Here is a 22,513-nt window from a genome sequence, read left to right as displayed (position 1 = left end):
ATTCTTTATAAGTGCAATTATACATTTTAATTTTAACAATTATTTATTCGTTGTATTTCATTCCACAAGTCTTTATTGTGATTACAAGGTATAGCACTTTACTAAAGTGCATATTAATTTAGTTTTTCGAGTCATATCTACAATCAAGAATTTATGTTAATTACGTCACATTTATTTTTATTAATGATTTGAACACAAAGTATAATTGAGTTTTATTTACCAGTTCCTTTACTAGCCACGAAATAATCGTATTTACAAGACTCAGAATCAGAGAAATTTACTCTTTACTAATTTTAAAGAATGTTTATTGTATGGTGAATTTGAATTGAAGTCCAGAGAATTCTATCAGATTATTTGTTACAATCTGCTAGGATGCTCCTGGGATTCTATCCAATAATAAATAATGTTTAAACAAATGCAAGAAGGGGACACTGGGACTGACGTAAGTTGGACAAAAATCTCAAAATTTAAATAAAATCAAAATATACAAGCATAATACATATATTGAAATGCCTTATTAAATTATTTTATAAATAATTTTCAAATACTCGTGCGCCACCAATTATTCGTACGTAATATTACGTTGATGGCACCATGCCAGATATCTTTACGCAAGTAACAAAATATGTACGAAGATTCCGCTCAATCAGTTAAATAGTTTAAAATTAAATACGTGACAAACAAAGAAACGTTATTTAAAAAATAAAAGATATTTATGGTACCTACATACGGTATGGTTACTTTTTTTATTATACAATTTAGCAATGGCAAAGACAATGAGAAAAAATAGATTTATTTCTTGTCTAGAAATCACAATGACTGCCTCATGCAAGTCAATTACGTCTATCAGCCGCCTTGTTTGTGTTTGAACTCGCTCACTGATACAATATGAATTTCATACAAACAAGTTAGCTTACGAGAAACCATCTAATATGATTATACTATTGTGGCGAAATCGAATTAAAGTTCAATTGTCTTGTTTTGAGCACAACATGGAGTTACAGACAGACGTTTCAATACAGTAATCTCAATATAACGAGACGTTTTATTTATAGTATCAAATAAAGACTTTGATAAGATTCTACACGACGATAGAACATTAGCTAATAGATAAATATTAAATAGCCTTATCATTTGAATGTTCAAATAATCCGTAATTATTCATATTGTATTGTATTATAACATTGACAATAGGATATAGAAAGTATTAAATGAAGACTGAACGCTGTTACAAATGACATTTATAAAAATTTAAACCAAATTCAAATGTAATTTTTTTAAATATTAGACATCTCGCTTGGGATTTATTACAGTTCGCAATTCGGTTTCTTTGTTTAAACAACGAAATTGAATATTGAGAAAGCGCTGCAAAAATCCATTTCGAATACTAGGAATCTAGCAATTTCTATAGTCGGGATATTGAATAATATATGCTATTTATGACGATGATTCGAGGTTATGTAATCCCAGTGCGCTGGGCGCTGCAGATCGCATCCATACCGGTAACGTGAGTATACAATAACTACATATATCTCCTGGCTGCTTTATGCCTATCTCTTTGTTTATTCAAATCATCCACATAAATATATAATAACTTTATATTACGTTTCAAGAACTCATCGGTCTAGTGGATAACTTGTGGAGCTGTAGACTCTGAAGTCATGAGTTCAAATCCTTGGCCTGTACCAATTAAATTATATTGTTTTTTAAGAAATTCACAGGAGCAACTCGAAATTGCCTTCCCGTGCCTCGTAAACCACTAAAGCAGTCAGCTGGCATTTTGCAATCGTGTAAAATTTTCTGTTCCATCAGATTAAAACAGTGAAAGAATAGAAAGTAAACCCATGCATTATATGTCCTATGAAATTTATAACGGCCATCATAAACGATTTTACCAAGAGGAAACATCATTATTCTCAAACTTTTTAAATTTTAACGAATGTGATTGATAGATAAGAAATAAATAATAATTTTGTTATAGAATAAATCTGACAATTACAGCAAAAAAAACGGATTCAAACAAATAAAAGATATAATAATTATAATATATTTTTTTAATGAGTGTAATCATTCGGTAAATTGTCATTTGACCTGTGACTCTATCTGTCCAGTACCAATCAAGAGCAATGAATGCCCTGCCGATATAAAAATATATTAAATATAAGCAAAATTGTTAGTCTATATGAAGTGTCAATATGGTTACAGTAGCCAAATTAGACTTCTACACTATATATAATAGTTTTAATTTTAATATATGAAAGAACTAGCTCCTCAAATCTACTCGGCTACGATAATTTATTTATTTGTTACAAAATATTAAATATAGTAAAATACAAAAAATACAATAACTTTTTTTGTGGGAATAATAGAAAAAGGAGGCATTTTCAATTTGACAGTTGGAATAGCAGATTTTGAGCTAAGAAACTCATATCTTTCTGTTATAGATGTATGTATGCGCATATATGATACAAGACATCGCATTGTTAAACAATACTTAATATGTCTTTAAATACCACGATGAATCGTAAATAGTAGTACAAAAGTTACTTACAACTGTCTCAAGTCTCAAAACCTTAGATACTGCTACTGGAGATAGTGTCATGTCGTGGAACAGGAGCGTGAGGACAGTAGGTATTCCGCCATGCAGCAGACCAGGGAAGAAGCATCCGCGTTACGCGCATCATCAACTGCCATAAGAGTAGCTGCGGAAAGAGGTTCTCTTTACCTCGGGGAGTCCCTGATCATGATAGTATGTGCAAGCGAGCACTGGTATTCCGGCACAATTGGTGACGGTAAGTTCCATATGTATCCTATGTATATGTAACCGTGTGAATGGCTCAGTATAGTGTGTTTTCTATAATCATTTCATTAATGCAAACTTGTTTAGTTACAGAAAAACTAAACACAGCGTAGCCGTGGTGATCAGCTTTATAAAAAACAAATTACTTAAAATGCATGGTATACGAGTATTAATTTCAGAAATAAACTTTTGTATGGTAAAAATTACAATTTGTTATTCATTATTTTATACTCCCACGAGTATAAAATTGGAACTTTATTAATTTTGTTCATGAAAATCACTTTATTTTCTCGTCTTAAATTTATTCTATTTGTATTATTTTAATTTCTTTCTATTAAAGTATATTGTAGTATCAAGTTTTACTTCATGCATTGGCGTGAGATCCTAGTAGACGAAAATATTTCGTTCGCTGGATTCACTAGAAGTCTAGAACTGGCAGTAGAAATATATACCTCCATAATATAAATTTATAATGACCAACTGTTAGGTGGATGAGGATGAAATTTACACAGGAAGTCCTTATAAAAAACAGGTGAGGAGTAAGATCTTTGTAAATTCCTTACCTAAGAAGGATAAAAGCTGTTTGGACTAATTAAACTTTGATGTTAGAAATGAAAATAGGTGACTAAAGTTTATATCACAATATAGGATAGTCGATAACTTATACTATTAAATGTCAGTGAAATGGGGTTTCATTCCATTGATTAACTAATATGGACGTAAATTATGTGTTAGCTTCATTTTTGTTTAGCATTATAGTAAAGTTGTTTGGCAATATCCGTAAATAATTAAAGCGATTGGCTCCTAAATTTGGACATAAACATATTCGTTAATCCGCTGATTTGGAAGTATTTTGTTGAATTTTATAACTGATTTATATGAGACTTCATTTTTGTTAAGAGTTACACAGATAGTGTGGTTAAGTAAAGGCATGGCCAATGCAGGTTATCAATCAACTCTAATACTTATGAAAATGGATGGGTTACTCGAAAATGTATCCGATAAGTATTCCCATCAGGTAGGAATATGAATATTACATCAATAAAAACTTTAATTACTATTTATTGGAAACTTGTAAAGTTAAATTTCTATATCCGTTTTAGCACGGGAATTACGGAGGCATGACGAGTATACTTTGATTACAAGCAAGCGCTTATTTAAGAATAAACCAATAATAAAAGAGTAAGAAAGTAAATGATTTGTCAAAAAAATCTGTTAAAAATTGCCTCAAACTGCTTGAGCTATTTTTATAGTATGAACGTCTTATTTTCGATTTTTTGGCCACAATAGTTAATCACATAGAGTATCTATCTGAGCAGGATATACTTTAGTGCACAAGTACGTAATCAAAATAAAAGAGCATTCTGTTTTCCCTCGCTCTCGTAATCTGATTGGATGACGATTCAACACGATCGGAGAGTTTAACACTGTCAACTTTCTTACTCCCGTTGGATCGATAAAGTTCAATATATGTATTTTTATATTGCAGGCATATTTGACTACGAATCACCTACATATATGACTGGTGACTTCGTTTTCAAAACGCCGGTCTGTGGAATATCAGCAGATAGTACAGAACTGTTCTAAGAAGCGTTGTCACACATACATTAATCTGCCTGACGCTATAATTGAAAAGGGACAATAACAATTAGAGCTGTTAAGAGATAGAGAAACAACAATAGGATGTGAACTTTGAATATCAGTAACAAAATGGAGAATGAGCGTGAAACTTTCAAACAATTTTGGGTTTGACATTTTAATTACAGGAAACATGTACCTTTAAATTTATCGTTGGGAGGCAGCCGAGCAAATAAGTCATTTGTTTTTAGAAATATTAACTACTCAAACTTCAAATAGACTGTCAACTGACTTACTGAGTACTGACTACTGAGTACTTTGTTTGGGAGTGTCTGCTTTATACTGATTCAATCACCAATTAAAACGGGACAGCTATACAATGCAATACAATAGTAGAATAATGATTTTAAATGGATGTCATAACAGTTGACAACATGTTGAGGTTAAAACATGCTAGCATATAACGAGGAGGACTAATGGTATTGTTATCATCAGGGTTAGATCCGAAAGAGGATATTTTGATAAATGGTAAAATATATATCTCAATACTATAATGAAATACTTGATTCTCAGTAATTTCGAAGGCAGTATATTACATTATATAGCACGCATCGCAGAGATATAGGTAGAGTGTGCGGGGAGCTGAATTATCCTTGGTTCGATGCCAGGACGACAAAGAAACGGTGCGTACCTACTATAATAATTTTAATAAAAAGTATTTTATTCTGTAAATAGACAATATTCGTGAAATAAATTGTTTTATCTTACTCACAGATGAAATATAATTTTTCAATTATTATTTTTTACGTAACAGATTATAATAATACGTTTGTTCTATTAACGAAATAATATTTTAAGAAATCAATATCACCAATTTTCTCAAAATCCATACTTATAAATTGGTAACTACACGTTTAATTAGCTCAATGATTTATTGATTCTGGTATGACACTAAGTTATTATATTTTCCCGGCACGAACAAAGGATAAGAAGGAAAGTTCTTGAACAAGGGATCTTAATTTGAGAGGCAAAGTAAAATATGTACATATATAAAGGCTTCAATACCTTAAGATATTTTCACCTAATATTTGACTTTCATGGAAATATTGCACTTAATATTAAATATATCTGATATATTTATTTATTTGTTGTAAAAATTATTTATTTATTGTTAAATATTACAAAGATGTCATAGTTCGATCGCATACCTTATAAGTAATATATTTAACTTTTGTTTTTTTAATTTTTTTTTAATTTTATAGCTAGTTAATAGTAATTTAGTTAAAAATTTTATTTCATATTTTATATAGGTGAGTCTGGTTTTTATTTTAGAACGTCAATGTTTGTTTACACCTATAAAGATGTATAGCTTGAATGTCACCCATATTAAATAATATTTTTAAGTGTTTAGTGATAAGTTAATGGTGTATCTTTTACAACAAATAAATATATATAGGTGAAAGACGATCGAGAGATATAACATATATCAAATGCATGAAAGATGAGGCTGGTAAAGTTTTATGTAAAGATGAGGAAATAAAAGAAAGATGGAAGGTCTATTTTGAAAAGCTTATGAATGAAGAAAATGACTGGAATGGTGTTCTTCGAGAGGCGCAAGTAAATAAGGGATTAGTAAGAGAAATTAGCATGGATGAGGTAATGACAGCAGTCAAAAGCATGAAAAATGGGAAGGCTTTGGGTCCAGATGATATACCAGTTGAAATATGGAAGATACTAAAGAGTGAAGGATGTATATGGCTAGAAAGAATGTTACTTGTGAGATGACGTCTGACAGAGAAGTATGGAAGGAGAAGACGTGCTGTGCCTACCCCAAATAAAATTGGGATAAGGGCAGGAGAAAAAAAAAAAAAAAAAGGTATATATATTTTTGATATTTGGCAATTACTTTACTATATCCAGAACTTTTTCAGATTGGCTGCCTTAAGCGTTATATATATATGTAACTATATAATGTAAATAATGTGAGTCAAGGTGGTCCAGTCCAGAACGCGTCTACCTTAAAGATGATTGTGGATTCCATCCCAAGCAAGCACCACTAAATATTCATGTGCTTAATTTGTGTTTAAAATTCATCTCGTGCTCGGCAGTGAAGGCAAACATCGTGAGGAAACCTGTATGTGTCTAATTTTATAGAAATTTGGCCACGTGTGTATTCCACCAATCGGCATTGGAACAGCGTGGTGCAATACGTTCCGAACCTTCTCCTCAAAAGGAGAGGAGGCCTTAGCCTAGCAGTGGGAAATTTACAGGCTGCTGTTGTTGTTTGTTATATATAATGTAATTTATAAAATATATGGATATGTATAAAATATTTCAATAAATGAACATAATTACTTTTTTTGCGTCAATGTCTCACATCTAGATTGAGGCCTTTTTCTTGAATAGAATAACTTATGAAAAAATAATTAAATAACTCAATTGCCTAATACTTGTATTTAATTATAGTAATTATAGTATTTCTCACTTGGCACTGAAGTGTGCCGGTTGTTTAATACATATTTGTTAAACGGAGATTCCACCTCTCATTACTATGTTATTGTATATTTTTTGGCACCACACCTACAAACAACGTTGTGATGTAATTACGTTTATAATTTTGTTTGTAAATGAGAATATTTGTAAACATTTACAAAATACTATTGTCATTGCTAAATATTATTCATTACTGTTACTGTAATCTTTATTTCAACTTTAACATCATTTTCTTCCAAAATTTAATTCATTAATTGTTCATATATCATTATTATTAAATTGTTTATACTTTGTATGAAAATTAAAAGTACAAATAACTTTACATTAGATGACACTTATTTCTTTAATTTAAAGTAGGACGGTTAATCATTTGCCTGTCTACCTATTTAAAATTAAAAAAAACCTCATAATTAACTTAATTTGGGAAACTCAAATGTAATGTCTCGTATATCTGTTATAGCGACATACTTAATCATTTAATTATACGTGTTCATAATAAAACATTTTTAAAAAAGGTTGGTTTAAAATCTGGATAATCTGATACGTGATCGATTCTTTGGTCTTATTCGTTGCATAAAACAAACGTAAACACGAGAATGTAATTACTCTCCGAATATCAACAGCAGAATGTTTATACGGTTCTGGGCATTCGGAATTGTTTCGTTCGGCGCGGTGGCGGGCGGTCTTGCTCAGGGCGCGAGTCCACAGACTACAACAACATGCGAAGAATTCGAACGTGACGTCAAATTCGACTCTTTGGCGATTGTCGACTCGATGTGGAAAATCATTTATTTTTGGTCGAATACGACAGAAGTCAGGCCCATTATATTTTCGTTGGTCGCGAAAAAGGTTCGTTTGGATATTAAGCTCTACTAGTTAGTTACGTCTATATCATTGGTAATAGAAAAAGTAGCTATTGAGTTCTTTGTCTTGATAGTCTGAACTGTGGGTAGCTTAAAATTAAATTTATTTCTGTTAAATTGAGTCTACTTGAGTAAAGTAAATGTTGTTTTATTTAAATTGAAAGCAATTTTATACTTATTTCAATTTTAGAGACTAAATAAATTCAAAGCCGTAGTGGACGCCATAGCACCAGAGTTAGAAGTCGAATGGCGCCGAGCTATACTCATGATGGAGCCAAGGCCTGGTGTCCAAGTCATTCTCTTGCATGCCACCACGCCTGGTGCATTCCGAGCCATCGTTAAAATGGAACAGCGCGATAAAGGTAATTGAAAAAGTTTTTATAGAAAATCGAAGCGTAGCAAAATATTTTCAGAACATTTGTATAAGAGCTTTATGTTCCCACGCGCTCCCGGAAAGTGCAGACCAATTATTATTATTAACCAGTTATTAATTTTATAAAAATATTCATATACAAAGAAACTACTGTTCCTCGCTTCAATCTATCTCAAAAACAAACATGCATATTATATTTTTAAATAATTGCAACGTGTTGTAGCAATTTTTTTTAATTATGACAACATATTATATAAATCTCAGTTTTAAAAAACCAAAGAGTCTGTATGTAATAAAATAAGCATATTTTAATACACTCGATATTCAGGGACACAATGATGTATAATGTGTTCTTATGTGCGCAGGCACGCCAACCGCGTTTTCAGTCTTCGTCAAGATGGAAGTGCGCAATAAAGGTGGGACAGTAATACACCCACCATGTACCCTCCCGAGCGCCATTTCCGCTCCTAACTTTCACGACTTGCCTCATAATGATAATAAACCGGGTGCTTTTTAAACGTTTTTTTTCATCGTATTTGTTAATGTTTGTCGAAATGTACAATCTCGTTAGTCGTGAGTAAAATATGACATGAATGTTATAAGTACCTACTTCAAAAAATACCTATTAAAATTCCAACTATATAGTAATTGGAAAAAGCTATTAAATCAATATATTATAAAACGGCTGTTGTATTTAATATGCTAAAGTGTCCAACTAAAAGGTTTAATATCATCAAAAACTATTGGTTTATTCAGAGTAATATTTATTTAAAGAAATAATTTACTTTAAAGATGAAATAAAAGCAAGCGTAGACACAACACCTCCCAGTGTTGTAAGCGATACGTGAACCGCGACGCCGGTTTCTGTGCCACAAAGGTTGAACGCCTGACCGCTTAGCTCATTATTTACAGAAATTGAAACTGAAAAATGGAAGAAAGGATTTGCCATAATATATCCAAAATAAATAAAAATACTTTATCGTTAAAAAATAATTACCAAGTTATAGTAAACAGAGCATATATATTATGTATGTCGGCCTGCCTTGATTGCAAATATTTCACTTTGAAAATGACAAGGGTAGAAATACCTTTTATCATTAAAAACGATATGTTTTTTTAACATTTAATAGGTCCCCTGATGATTCTGACTTCTGATCGTCGCAGTCATTACTTTTTATTTCAGTACGGCCAAATCCGGAGCCGCTTCTGAAATTTGCTGATCTACGATTCAAATTAGTTGGTCGGTATTTGGGTATGATGTGCTGTGAAGATTTGACAGCTTTTGTGTTGGTCAGAGTGGACGAGCTGCCCACCACTGAAGAAGAATGTCTCGCTGCTGCCAATAAGCTCGGCTTACACGGACCAGGTGGTAGATCGTACTTGTATTTTAATATAACCCGAACTGAACTCTAACTACTACAATTTAGACAAAAATAAATTTCAATAAATATATATATTTAGTTTCATTGTTTTCAATGGTATATGATATCACAATATAACAATTGGTATTGTTGTTTATAAGACTATAACTTTCAGCAAATAATATCTCAGTTTAGTAAAAAGCGGTGCGAGTAAAAAGTGAATCAGCAAAAGAACTGAATGAAACACTTTAATGCTAACATTTAGAAGTTGTACATTTGTGTCAAGTGACACAAATGCCATCATTAGGAAATCAATAGTTTTGTACTTTCCAAGCAATACTTTATATCTGTAGATTAAAATTTGTAGTATAAATATGAGAATAATTAAAGTTTTCGGATGAATTCAGTAAAATATAAACAAAATAAACTTTTATATTCGCACGTAACAAAATTCAACGAAGTACAATAAAAAAAATGTATTGAAAATACTGTTATTCATAAAAATGTTATCAGAATATTTTATTAACATCTTTTATATATAGAGTCAGCGCTGTATTGACCTGTTGGGGTCCTAGGACACATCTAGGAAGAATATGAGCGGATAATGAATGTTAATTTTACATATTTTTCATTATACTTAAAATATGCACTAAAACTACAGCCCAATAAAATCAGAATTTCCTGCCAAAAGTATTTTATTTAAAACTTGTGGTATTATTTAAACAGCTTTATACATAGTTTAAATAGTAGCAAAATGTTTTTTTACATATTGTTAAAACATTTTTAACGCTCAATGTTGCCAGATAGAATTGATAGACGATACAAACGAATATAGAAAAATAATACAGTATAAACGAATATAAAGACTTTTCGGGCCCCCATGAGAATGCCGTGTTTCGTTATTATAAGCAGAAATTGTATAGTTATTATATGATCGTAAAATTAGTACAACGATTCATACTAATAATACAAATTAATGAACATTACAAAAACAATACATATATGTACCTACACCTTTAATCGGTACTAATATTCTTCAAAATTGTTTGAGAAACGGTCTTAAGTCTAAGCTCACCTCAAAACACGAGTTTGAAATTTCACAATGTGATATGTGACGGTGAGTATAAGTAATTATTAAGTTTTTTTTTGTTTAAATGTAAAAAATAATCATTATGTCAACATTCCACGATTCATATACGAAGTGAATTCTTAGAGAATTGTACTGTTATTATAATTTTACATTATTTATAGATGACAACATTGACGTTGTGACTACTATAACAAAACTAATCAGATACAGAGAGTTAGATGTTTAGGAGCAAATAAAACATAAATAGTCGCCATTACTACGTACCCTTTCCTAAAATTGTTTTTTTCAATACGAATTCCGAGGAACAGAGTACACCTGAGGTGCACACTTTATTCTCAACAGAAAAGCCTATTTACATTTAAAATGTATGTGTTAGTTTCAGGACATTACTTACTAGTAGGTCAAGATTTATCAATGAAAAATATTATTCCATTACGACATTTTTATTACACACATATCCTCAAATTGTAATCTATATTCAACTAATTTACAAGTAAATATAAAACAAGACGTACTTAAGTAATTAAATTACGAATTGTATGAAACACATACACACTACACACAACACATACTAAAAATATATGACTCAAAACGATAGCGTTGGTTTTTGAAAAATATTGGTGTTATAGTTACAAAGATCTAGGAAATATATTTCATTATTATTTATATCGGAATTAGAACATGCCATATTGTAATCAAGTCAAACCAAATCAAATTCCTTCATTCTGTATTGTCAGAGACTAACCAATTGCAAACGTAATATCCCACCAAAACCATTAAATGTAAAAAAATGCTAAGTCTCTCGGTGCAGCCTTTCCATCGTAAAAAGTTTTCAGATCTCATAGAAGCCAAGTCCTATTCAAATTATTTTGTAGTTATAAATCAACATTTAATAATTGTATCAATAGTTTTCTTTATATTATATTGGTAGTGACTTGGCAATGATCACAAATTAGCTGTTTACTGCCTGGAATTATGTGCAAATGGTACTGACGACACCTGTGATCAGATTATTTGTTATGTGTGAATCATGATGGTCACTACCGACTTCATGCTCCAACACAATAATTAATCGACTGTAACTCCTAAACTATTGATTCAATTGGCAGGTAATTCCGAATTTAAGCTTGTTCTAATACTTACTATTATTCACCGAAAACCTAAACTCCTAGCTTTGTCCACGTCGAAGATATAGGGATATACGCTTCGAGAAAAGATGGTACGGCCGTGCCCGTTTTGCTCGATACTTGGCTGGGGCACTGCCATGCCCCCAGATTTTAGGCACAAATGTGTGTGCTAACAAAGGTACAGTTTTGTTTACTATTATTTTATTAGAAGTATAAGTAGGGATACTAACAAAATCCTTTAAAAGTCTTGCTAAGACTACATTGATTCTCAAAGGTCATTATAAAACCATTGTTTGAAGTTTTCTAGTATAATAATTTAACGAAAATAAATAAAATCGTAACGTTTGTTTTCTTTTTTTTAAATTCATAACGACGTAAACACAACACCGTAAAGGTGACGAATTTACCCAAAAACTACAAAAACAATAACTAATATTTATTAGTTCAGTTTCCAGTGTCCAGTCCACAAGCAATTAAATTGAAACTTGAGGTAATTGGTCGAATTTTCGTTCTAAATTAGTTTGGGGCATCCCAAAACTATTGGTCAACAAAAACAAATTTAACCTCGAGCTCAAAACACAGTAGCATTTTTTAAATTAATTTGTAAAGGGTAAAGACAGTGTTGGAAAATGCTGTTTTTAAAATTTTTCATTAAGTAACCTTATAACTAATTTTGGCAGTCGCAAAAATCAAGTTTGAATTAATTAAATTAGTAAGTTAAGGGACGTATTTTTTTAACTATTTCCTGGCGAACATAATTGGCTTCAAACTCAGTTTCAAGCAAGGTCTGAGTTTATTTTTTTTAGATATATTAAATTTTTTAAATTGCACTTTATTCATAATACTAATGTTTTATATTAGTAAATACAATTTTGCGAACTAGACTAATTTTAAAATTAATCCTCTAGGATGCTGTGTTTATTAAGTGTTCTTGAAAGTAGTATATTTGTTTGGACTATATACCACCCATTCGCCATCGACTTAGCACTAAATACTTAAAAATAATATTTAATATGGGTGATATTCAGGTGATATATCCATATAGGTGTTAACAACATTGAAGATTATATTATTATGACGATTCTAATAGTATAAAATGCATTTTAACGCCCATCCGTGAAGATAGTCACTTCTCATTTCGTTCAGGTATTTTTGCTCGTCACTTGCCCAAAAGTAATCCTAAACAAAGCACTTGATACGCTTGAAATTAATTAATGTGTGCTATAAAGACTGATGTTCGAGGAACAAAAACTCTGCTCTTGAAAAGAAAAATTACGACCGAAAGTCGTTGTGGGAATATTCCACGTAACTGAGAAAGTTTTTTAAAAACACAGAAGTAATTCTTATTGTTAAAATGAATTTGTCTGTGATTTTGGCTTGACGAAAGGAGAATTCCCTTTTGGACCCTAAAAATCAATCTTTATTCTGTTTACAAAAGATCTTATTTAATATTTTAATTTCAAATTTAAAAATAAAATAGTTTTCAATCTGTTAGAATTCAGTTCATTTTATTAAATATATTCATGAATGGCTGACTTTTAACACAAAACCACTAAGTAAAAACAGACAAAAAGGTATATAACGTAGGTAAACACCGCGAAAGTTTATTTAAAAAAAATCCTAAGTATAAAAGTTTGTATCAAGAAATCGTTTCTTATTCAGTCAAATTACTTGAAAATTGGCACATACACTTTGCAACACAAATAATTGAATAAGTTATTCAGAATTTTCTAAAATTCAACCTCTAAGGAGTTGAGAACGGCTAACAAAGTTTATGTAGTGAAATCGTTTTCTTCAGTAAAATAACTGGAAAAATTGCTACTAATTTACAAAAGTTATTTATAATATAATAATAAATGAGGTGACTTTTTTGTAATGCCGATCTGATCCTTTAGACCTACATAATTATACCACGAGCAAGTTTTTGTATATTAATACAAAAAATTGCTTCATCATTTCATCCGCTTTAAATTATGGCTATTGTCGTGACAATCGTGAATTTCACGTTCCTTATTATATATCGTATAAATTTGAAATGTAGTTTGAAACACTCGAAATTTAAATTATGATGTAGAAATTATGGCCTCACTAACCCAAGTAATTCCTGACACTTATTACAAGGGCCCAGCTCCCAAACCGTAAGTGTGTAGCTATGTGTTAAATGGTAATAATTATACGTAACCATGATTGTAAGTTTGTCCCAGCCATAATTCTTGTGGTCAGCGGCGGTGACGCGGTGCACCAAAGATGGCGCTTGTAAACCTATTTCTACACCTACATCTAAAGTTAACACACACATGTACATTCGTACAAAATACTATATCAGTGTTCAATATTTGGCTGTCAACTGATTTTAAAATTGAAATAGACGCATTTACGTGATTTTTGTGTTTGTATTACCAAGGATCGTGAAAGTCATGTTCAGTCGACTTTTTGTTAGTCCTGTATGTGAATTTCATCATCAATTTCATTAAATAATAGTTATTCTCTATCTAAACACTCGACTTCTTACGAGTGAAACAAGGTTATTTTATTTAGCCTAAAATAAATCAAGGAACACTAACGCAACGTCACCAACGAGGTTTTACCAAAACCATAAAAAAAAAAATAACATCATCATGACTTAAGTAAATGTACCAGATACAGAGTAAATGTTATACTATTAAGAAAAACGTTACTTTAGTAGCAGGTAGTCCATTATAAATTGATTTGGTACGCTGAAGAGCCTATATCATTTTCCAGTCCGTGCCCCTTTGTGGATTCGTGATGTCTTATCAAATATTGCGAGAAACAAAGTATCTTATTGTCCCGATCTCATAATAAATCATTGATCCGTGCTAAATCCTTCCTAACCCTCCACGCCGGGACCTTACTTATTAGAGAAGTAATGGTACCATTGGCAGATTTCATAAAACAATTCCATAAATGTTTTTGTTTGCATTCATTTGTTTATTTATTATTTGTATTCGTAACTTTAAAAATATATTAAATATGTATACAAAATACAATCTTTACTGTTTTAAATTGTATGAACTCTCTTGATTTTAATATTTTACGTGTACTCGAAAATGTATGTCACTTATTTTACATTAAATTTTAATGGGATAAAAAAAAAGTTTGTATGGTTCAGTAGATGGAGCACGTGGATCTTTAACAGAATTCGCTGTTTCAACATCGACTATGAACTTTACAATAAGTTATATTCCAAGTATATATTTTACAATTATTCAACTCTCACTCATAAAGAGAAGAGCAAATATTTGCTGTTAGAAATTGTAAGTTATACGAATCGCTATCGGAGGTATGATAATATTCTAACATTCTTCATATTAAGAGAAACGGTTCGTAGCCTGAATGTAAGTTTACTATTTTACACAAAATTAATAGAGCTAAAAAATAAGGGATCTGTTGCATTAAAAACTAATTTATTTAAACTTCAGGTATTTGTAGATAATTTAAAACTTAACAAATAAAAGATACAAATTTATATTGTATTCGTTACAAATTTTATTAATGTTTATATAACATGTACAGGTATATAGTAATATGTTAAAAAAGAGTTTCTTGCGAGTTTTTGATGTATATATACCATATATGACTTGTATGCCGAGACACCATGAGGCGTGACGCGTGACGCTCTCTTATACCATCATGGCCCCTCTTCACCATAGCGATATACTTTCTTACATTATGTTTTTGTACTACCATTGTTATATTTTACTTCTCAACGGTAGTGTGTACTTCACACGCAAAAAAATGACTATTTATTAAGGTAAGGAATGTTTTTATCATCACGAATGTGGTTATCAGTTTGACGTGTATATACTTGATATTTTTAGAATTGAATTATATTTGACTATGAAGTATGATGATCCATTTAACCTTCCAAGCACGTGTGCTTAATTTCGTAAATGTATCTATATTTGTATGTTTGTCCGCGAATTGCAGGAATACTAAAAGTTGTATTGAGATGAGCATTTTTAATTTACGATAGGTACACTTCAACTAAGGGAACAGTGTTAGTTTCATTATAATCGGTCTACTGATTTCATAGATACCAATATTTTCTTACATTTAGTTCACTAGCTCTATCTAATTTTGAAGTCGGTAGATTTTTTTCTAAATTATTTATGTTCAATATATACATATCATTCTTTAATTGCAAATTAAAGAATATAACAGTATTAATTTCGATTTTTCACAATATCTATCAGGCGTGTCGTAGTATAAATGTGTAATTTGCTTTCATCATTTTGAACAATTGGGCATACACTGTTATTAATTTTTGAATTAAATCGCAGTCGCATATATTTTATAAATACAATATCTTCAAATAATATACCTACCTCACATCTACCACGATTCATCTGTAACTCATTGTTTTTCTTTTATATCATGCGTTATGGCTCTCAAGAATAATTTAAACTATTTTGATGTTGTTTTTTAGTACCCAATAAAGGGACTGGTTTATGGGTATATGGTTTATTTATGTGGTAGTCTAAATCTGCATTCAATAACACGTTGGTACCTCGAGAGTCTTATATTCAACAGAATAAATTTATTTTTCCCCGAAGCGCACTAGACGTCAACAAATAAGGTTATTTTTCAACAGAGGTATTATTCATTCTTTAGATGGTATAAAGGCCAAGTCAACAGTTTTTTCAATTCTATATTAAAGATGTTGATTTATCTTCACTAATACTGGAATATCTTTAAAGAATAAGTAAATAATATATTTATGTATTAATATAATATAGTTTTTATTAAAGTTAAGTGCCATACATTTTGAATTCAACAAATATCATATAATATATCAATATTTGCTATACGAATATTTTGAATTTATTAAGATACCTAATTCTTAATTAGTTTCTAGTTATAAATTCTCATAGAACATAACTGCGTAGTAATATATTCAAGTGTTATCGTTGAACCTCCTCGACAGGAGGTCTTTCGGAAAGCTTGTTTTATTAAATGAGAAGATTTACTGTGACTTCAAACAGCCTTCCGGTGTTAAATTAAATATTACGCAAGGAAACCTATGAAGGAAATTTTGCGCAGATAAACAAAAATATTTTATTATAAATACATTTTGTGTATATGCAAATAAATTCACAAATACAATCATGTATATATAATACATATAACGATTGCAAATATTGTTTAAAACGTCATTTTCTTGTTTTTCCTTAAACAAAATATATTTATAGTAGTTTATTTATTTTTCTTTGTTTCTTATTCATCGTTTGTATTATACATTATTGTATCTGAAAGAGAAAGCACTCGTTGATTATTGTATACTAATTACCATTTATTATTTCACCGTATTTTTAAACAACAAATATAGCGCTATGTTCTAACGTACCGAACTAAATATATTGTATATACGAGACGGGTAAAAAATAATATTCGCCAACAGGAAAATGTTTTTACATTCTGCACAAAATAAACTTAAGCCATAGACGGACTTTTTATTTTCTGGTCCAAATAGGATACCTTCGTCAAAACGGGTTTCGTCGAAATCCATTGAGTCCTTACTCACACCGAAAAATGATTCGATACTGATATTGTCCCTAGCACGTGTTTCCATTTACAGTATTCCAATGGAATCGCTATTAGTAAACCTGCTCTCCCATTTCACGGAGCCGTAAAAAGATCTTCGTCAAATGAACGTCTGTTGGACCTTCCGAAATAAAACGCTTAAATTAACACTTGACCTGACTATAAAATAGACGTAGTCTTTATTGATATTAACGCTACTACAAATAACAATAAAAATTAACTACCACTTTGTGAGTTAATTGTTAACTTTAAAATTATTAGTAGTAGTTTATAACTTTATATTATTAGTTTACGATCGTTTATTGTCTTTATTTTTTTTAATTTATTTTCGAGTTTAATGATTCTTTTATCTTATAATTCATAATTCATAATTCATTTATTTATTTGCAAGAATATGGTAATTAATAATTAAAATAAAAAAAATCCTATTTTTTTGAGTCCGTTGTGCATTCTGTAATCAGTTATCAAATTATGTTGTAATATTCGGGAGCTGTTTTGAGTTCCGCGAAGGTTCTAACTTCCAAAAATAAGACAATTTTCTTACAATGTTCGTCATTGAACATAACATAGTAAATATACCCTTATTCTATCCGTGTGAAGCTATACATTAGTAGACACAGCGGTATAGATATTATTAAAAAGTATACTGAACTCTATTCAAAACAAAATATAATTATTTGAGATTCTCGATAGAATTTAGGTACTATTAATACAAAAGATTTTACAAGGTATAAGTGTGTATTTAAGTATATCCGAAGATAAGTCATTTTGTAGGTCATTAGGTAGGAACACAGAGTTTGAGGACTTTTTAGAAAGTGTAAAAAATGTTTTTCGGCGTTCCGGAATACATAATTAAAGCCAAGGGCCTGCGAGCGAAGATGGAACTTAACATATTTAAAAGAAAATGTCTTTAATATGAAATATAATTAATTTATATCTTATTTTATTGATGAAATAGCTGAGACAGGTAAATAAATTAACAGGCATGGCGGTTAGCTTTCTAGCCATAAACAATGGCTAGTAAGAGCCATTACGCATTCCTTGCGTTACAAATGCAATGCCCACTATGGGATCGAAGTTGCTATGACCTTTGTATATATGTGATATATGTACACGGTTAATCTTAATAGATTATATTTTGCGGTAGAACTGGATGTTGCCTCTATTAAGTCGGCAGTTACTCTATCACCACTAAAGCATAGACAAGTTCGTTATTTTTAGTCACGTTATTTGGGCTATTATTGATTACCATTTGTAAGGTCGCTTCTATTTTTGAATAAATATATTTTTATTCGGCGCATCAAAACGGTTCATCATAGCAAATGAAAAATTATTAGTAAAATATTACGAAATCTGATAATGACTTTCCTTTTCACTCTTATAAAAAAAATTGTAATTCTTTCAGTAGTCATTTCACAAATATTTATTTTAATGAAATAATTTTCTCTGAACCAATACTTATTTATTACATAGACAGATGTATATAATTATTTCAAAGAATTCGATCATACTCATAATGTGTGTTTTTTAGTATACACAAATTTTCGTGTTTTATTTATAGTAATAGTTTATAAAATAAAATTGTTTTGATCATTAAATAGTTGTAGTATATTGACAAAATTTTACAACATGTATTGTATTGGCTTTAAAAAATAATATGACTTAAAGGAACCCGTAATGGCTTGTTAAATATAAAGTAAAAATTAAGTCAAGAACATGTTCTTTCATTACTGAACACGTCGCCTTGTCATAACCAAAACATCTTTTGCTTCTTTCTTAAGAGCGGAACCGAAGAGCGGCTTTCATGTCATCCACTTCTGTTTTTAGGTTTCTTGTCCATACAGTACGAAACTTCTAATTATTTTTATACAGCGCCGAGTTCACACTTTGATGTAAATATAAATGATATGCTTTTCAGGTCTTACACTTGTAAAATGAAACGAAATTAAGGTATAAAAATGTATAATAGACGTGTCCGTATTTATATTTATAACTTAGCCTTAAAATTCTTGAAAACGAATAGTTTTCATATGTTTTGTACGCTGATCACTATGTTTACATATGCTATAAAACACTTTTAACATGCAGGAACGAAATGAATAGAATAAAAGTGCGAGTGCACAGCTTTAAATCACCGTGAAAAGCCATTTGGACACAAAGGATATGGTCAATAAACAAACAAGACTCGGCGCAGATAACTCCGTTTGGAACAAAATAAATTATAAGAGCGAAATTTATATTTCGTGCTATTGTTACCGAATACTTTTCGAGGGTATTCAAGAGGTTTTATCTGCAAAAAAGGCCTTGCGAAATCTGATTTCTTATTTCCTTCGACCACACCTACCTAATGCAGCAACTAATAAACTGGTCACGTTGATGTTATTTATTGTTATAGCAACAACACCGAGCAAAAATATCCATGCCTCTAATCGTATTTGACGTCTCAAAGTCCTTTGTGCAACTGCGGGGAGTTGCTACGAAATGTGTATAGATCGAAATTATTATCCCCAAGTTAATATAATCCACTCGATAGAACACGTACATCTTAACTGAAGATCGCAAGTACCTACAAGTTTGAGCAAACACCATTAAGTATTTCGTGTACTTCATCATACGGATAATTTCGATATAAAACGTGTTTGATAGTATTATTATACGCCGAGCTTAATATCTTTAGTGAAAACATCAAATTGTCTTTGTAATTGAAAACGGTGGGTCTTTGTTTACATACTTTAGAAACTTTATTTATAGTATGTGATCTTTTTAGAGTCACTATTAAATATATAAAACCATTTGAAACTTAAAATTAAAAATCACAGGCCTAATTCGAAATTAAGAAATAATGACGTAAACATTAAAACCTAAAAATACATCATTTTTAGTATTTAAAACTACAACCGGTTCGGAATATAGATTCTAATAAGAAGACCCGGAAGAAACTAAGTTATCAATCAACCGTATTCATATCACAAACATTACCACAAATACTCGACTAAATACGGACCTCCATCTTTATTTTAAAAACTACATATTTTAAGTAGTTTAAATGTTCTACTTTGCATTATTATCCGTGAGATATAACGTGGTTTATGCGGAGTAACATTGAATTTGCTCTTCTTCGTGAACGAACAATTGTGAATTGTGTCTGTCCTTAGTTTCCAATTTGATGCTGTGACACCGTATCGTTATTTAGACAGCTTGGCTCGTTAGTTCACGTGCCAGATGTGTGACCAGCTACGCGACCCCATATCTGTGCCTTCCTTAATAAGGCGCACTTTCCAAGCGAGGAGATGCGTAGCATACATCGTGTTTTTCTGTTGTTTAAATATATACATAATTTCATCATATATTATAAGTTTAAAAGAATCTTGAAAAATAATGTAAGTTTGTAGAATTCAATCACGACATATGCTATTACAATTAGGGTTTTGTAGGTGTGTGTGTGTGTATGAAAAGCGTAATACGAATTTATAAATGAATGTGTAATGATGACTTAATATTCCTAATTTAAAAACAGTAAGTACAATCTTATATAATATTTGTAACACAGTCAACAAAATTCCTTAAAATCAACATAATTAATACAATCTTTGTCTCTGATTGCTCGAACAGCTTGACAATTCTTCGGAATTATATTCTAATAACCTTATATTAGTCGAAGGTAATGGACTTCGACTAATATAAGGTTATGCACGTTTTGTTTTACTGTCTAACAAATTTATTTAAAACGGCGATCATAAATATTTTTAATATACTGTACCAGTTTAAATTCAAAAATAAACAAAACTAACATGTATATTATATTTGTTATGGTGTCAAAAACAGGTTTAAATTTAATTAAAAAGCAAAGAAAATAATCAAATTTATTAACACTTACTAAAATGTTACTACTTTAATTGAATCAAATAAATTGCGAATCGGACAAAGTTTCCAAAACAATGTTTCTACTTCGACGGCCAACGACAAAACGGACGATATAATTTTTTGTTTCATTTGTTTTGACTGTTTAATTGCTGTTGCTATAAAGGCCAGTAGGGCAGTGGCCCCTGTCGTCACTGAGTGGAGGGTGAGTGCTAGTCTCCGCCTTGCAAAAGGACGATATCTGTGTCTTCATGTACCTACGCTTTAGATCAAAATATATTCATCCTTCAAAGTTTACTGTTTTCTACAGCGGCTTTTCCTCATGAAACACATATTAAACGACTTTTCGGTCAATACCAACTCATTTAAATATTTACATAACAATGTTTACTTTGTTTTAATTCCGAATACCTCCTGGGAGTGGAACCGGGTTACTTGGGATTCTTATCTACTAAAACGACTGAGATGGCGTTATTAGTTTCTGGAGAGGCTATGGGATCGTGTCGAAGACAAAAATCTGCACCTTGACCCGCTCGTTACTTAGCGGCGTAATTCTAAGGAGGCGAAGGTTATTTCGGCCATCTACGGACCCAAGCCTTTCTCACTCTTTAAGGCCCCGGGCAGGAGGGCCTACGTCGTCTTTACCAGCGCCACCGAACAGGACCGGCTTTTTCCCATTTCTGCTGCGCCATCTCTTTCTAGACTATCACGGTCTCACGTAGTATGCTATAGAGCATACAGAATTCCAAAGTTATCTAAATTATTTTAACTGAATTCAAGGAACTGATGAGTGTATAGGAAATTATGTATTTCTTTTGGCGCAAGCGCTAGCAGACATTTCTCTACCACTTTCGTTTTTTATAGTTATTGTCAACGTAGATAGTTGTAAGGCACATTATTAAAAGAGTCAATGATAGACAGATGTCAGAACAAAATGTTTATATTTCACAAATACTTCTAAAGGTACTTTCAACGATCAAAAAAAAATGATGTGTGTGGGATACATCACACACTAAAAAACCAAAAATCTAAAAATGGATTTATGTGTAACTTTTGTTAGTTTTTCACAACTGAAGGAGTCTGAAAAGGAGTTCAGACCATCCGTGTTTTCTTGTGGGCTTCGCGTTTAATGAACGTTGCTAACCTTTCTCTAGAGACGACTGTTACCGGCCAGTTTTTCGGCTTCTAGTTTGTAATCACGTTCGGGGCTTCAAATTACTTAAAATTCGCTTAAAAATCTGAATTTTTGTCTGTAACTCATGAAAACAACTGCAACTGCATCGGTCTACATCGTTTCCCAAATTAATCATCATATAATCATCCCCCCCCTCACTAAAAATTTTTTTCAACTAGAGTTTTGACTAAGGAATTGCCTAAATTATCTTTTGTTTTTTTACCGTCATTA

At 31.0% G+C, this 22,513-nt stretch overlaps 1 protein-coding gene across 1 annotated transcript; it reads left to right on the top strand.

Annotated features, from left to right (window-relative positions):
* Nucleotides 1–7,380: 7,380 nt before the first annotated feature.
* Nucleotides 7,381–9,524, top strand: LOC124531324. The gene is made up of 3 exons (XM_047105843.1): nt 7,381–7,720; nt 7,925–8,096; nt 9,291–9,524. The coding sequence occupies exons 1-3, from the start codon at nt 7,499–7,501 to the stop codon at nt 9,518–9,520; spliced, it is 624 nt and encodes a 207-aa protein (XP_046961799.1). The 5' UTR covers nt 7,381–7,498; the 3' UTR covers nt 9,521–9,524.
* Nucleotides 9,525–22,513: the final 12,989 nt, after the last annotated feature.

The sequence above is a fragment of the Vanessa cardui genome, chromosome 7 (assembly GCF_905220365.1).
Source record: "Vanessa cardui chromosome 7, ilVanCard2.1, whole genome shotgun sequence".
NCBI lineage: Eukaryota > Metazoa > Arthropoda > Insecta > Lepidoptera > Nymphalidae > Vanessa > Vanessa cardui.
Note: the sequence above shows the minus strand (reverse complement) of the source record. Positions and strands in the feature narration are given on the sequence as shown.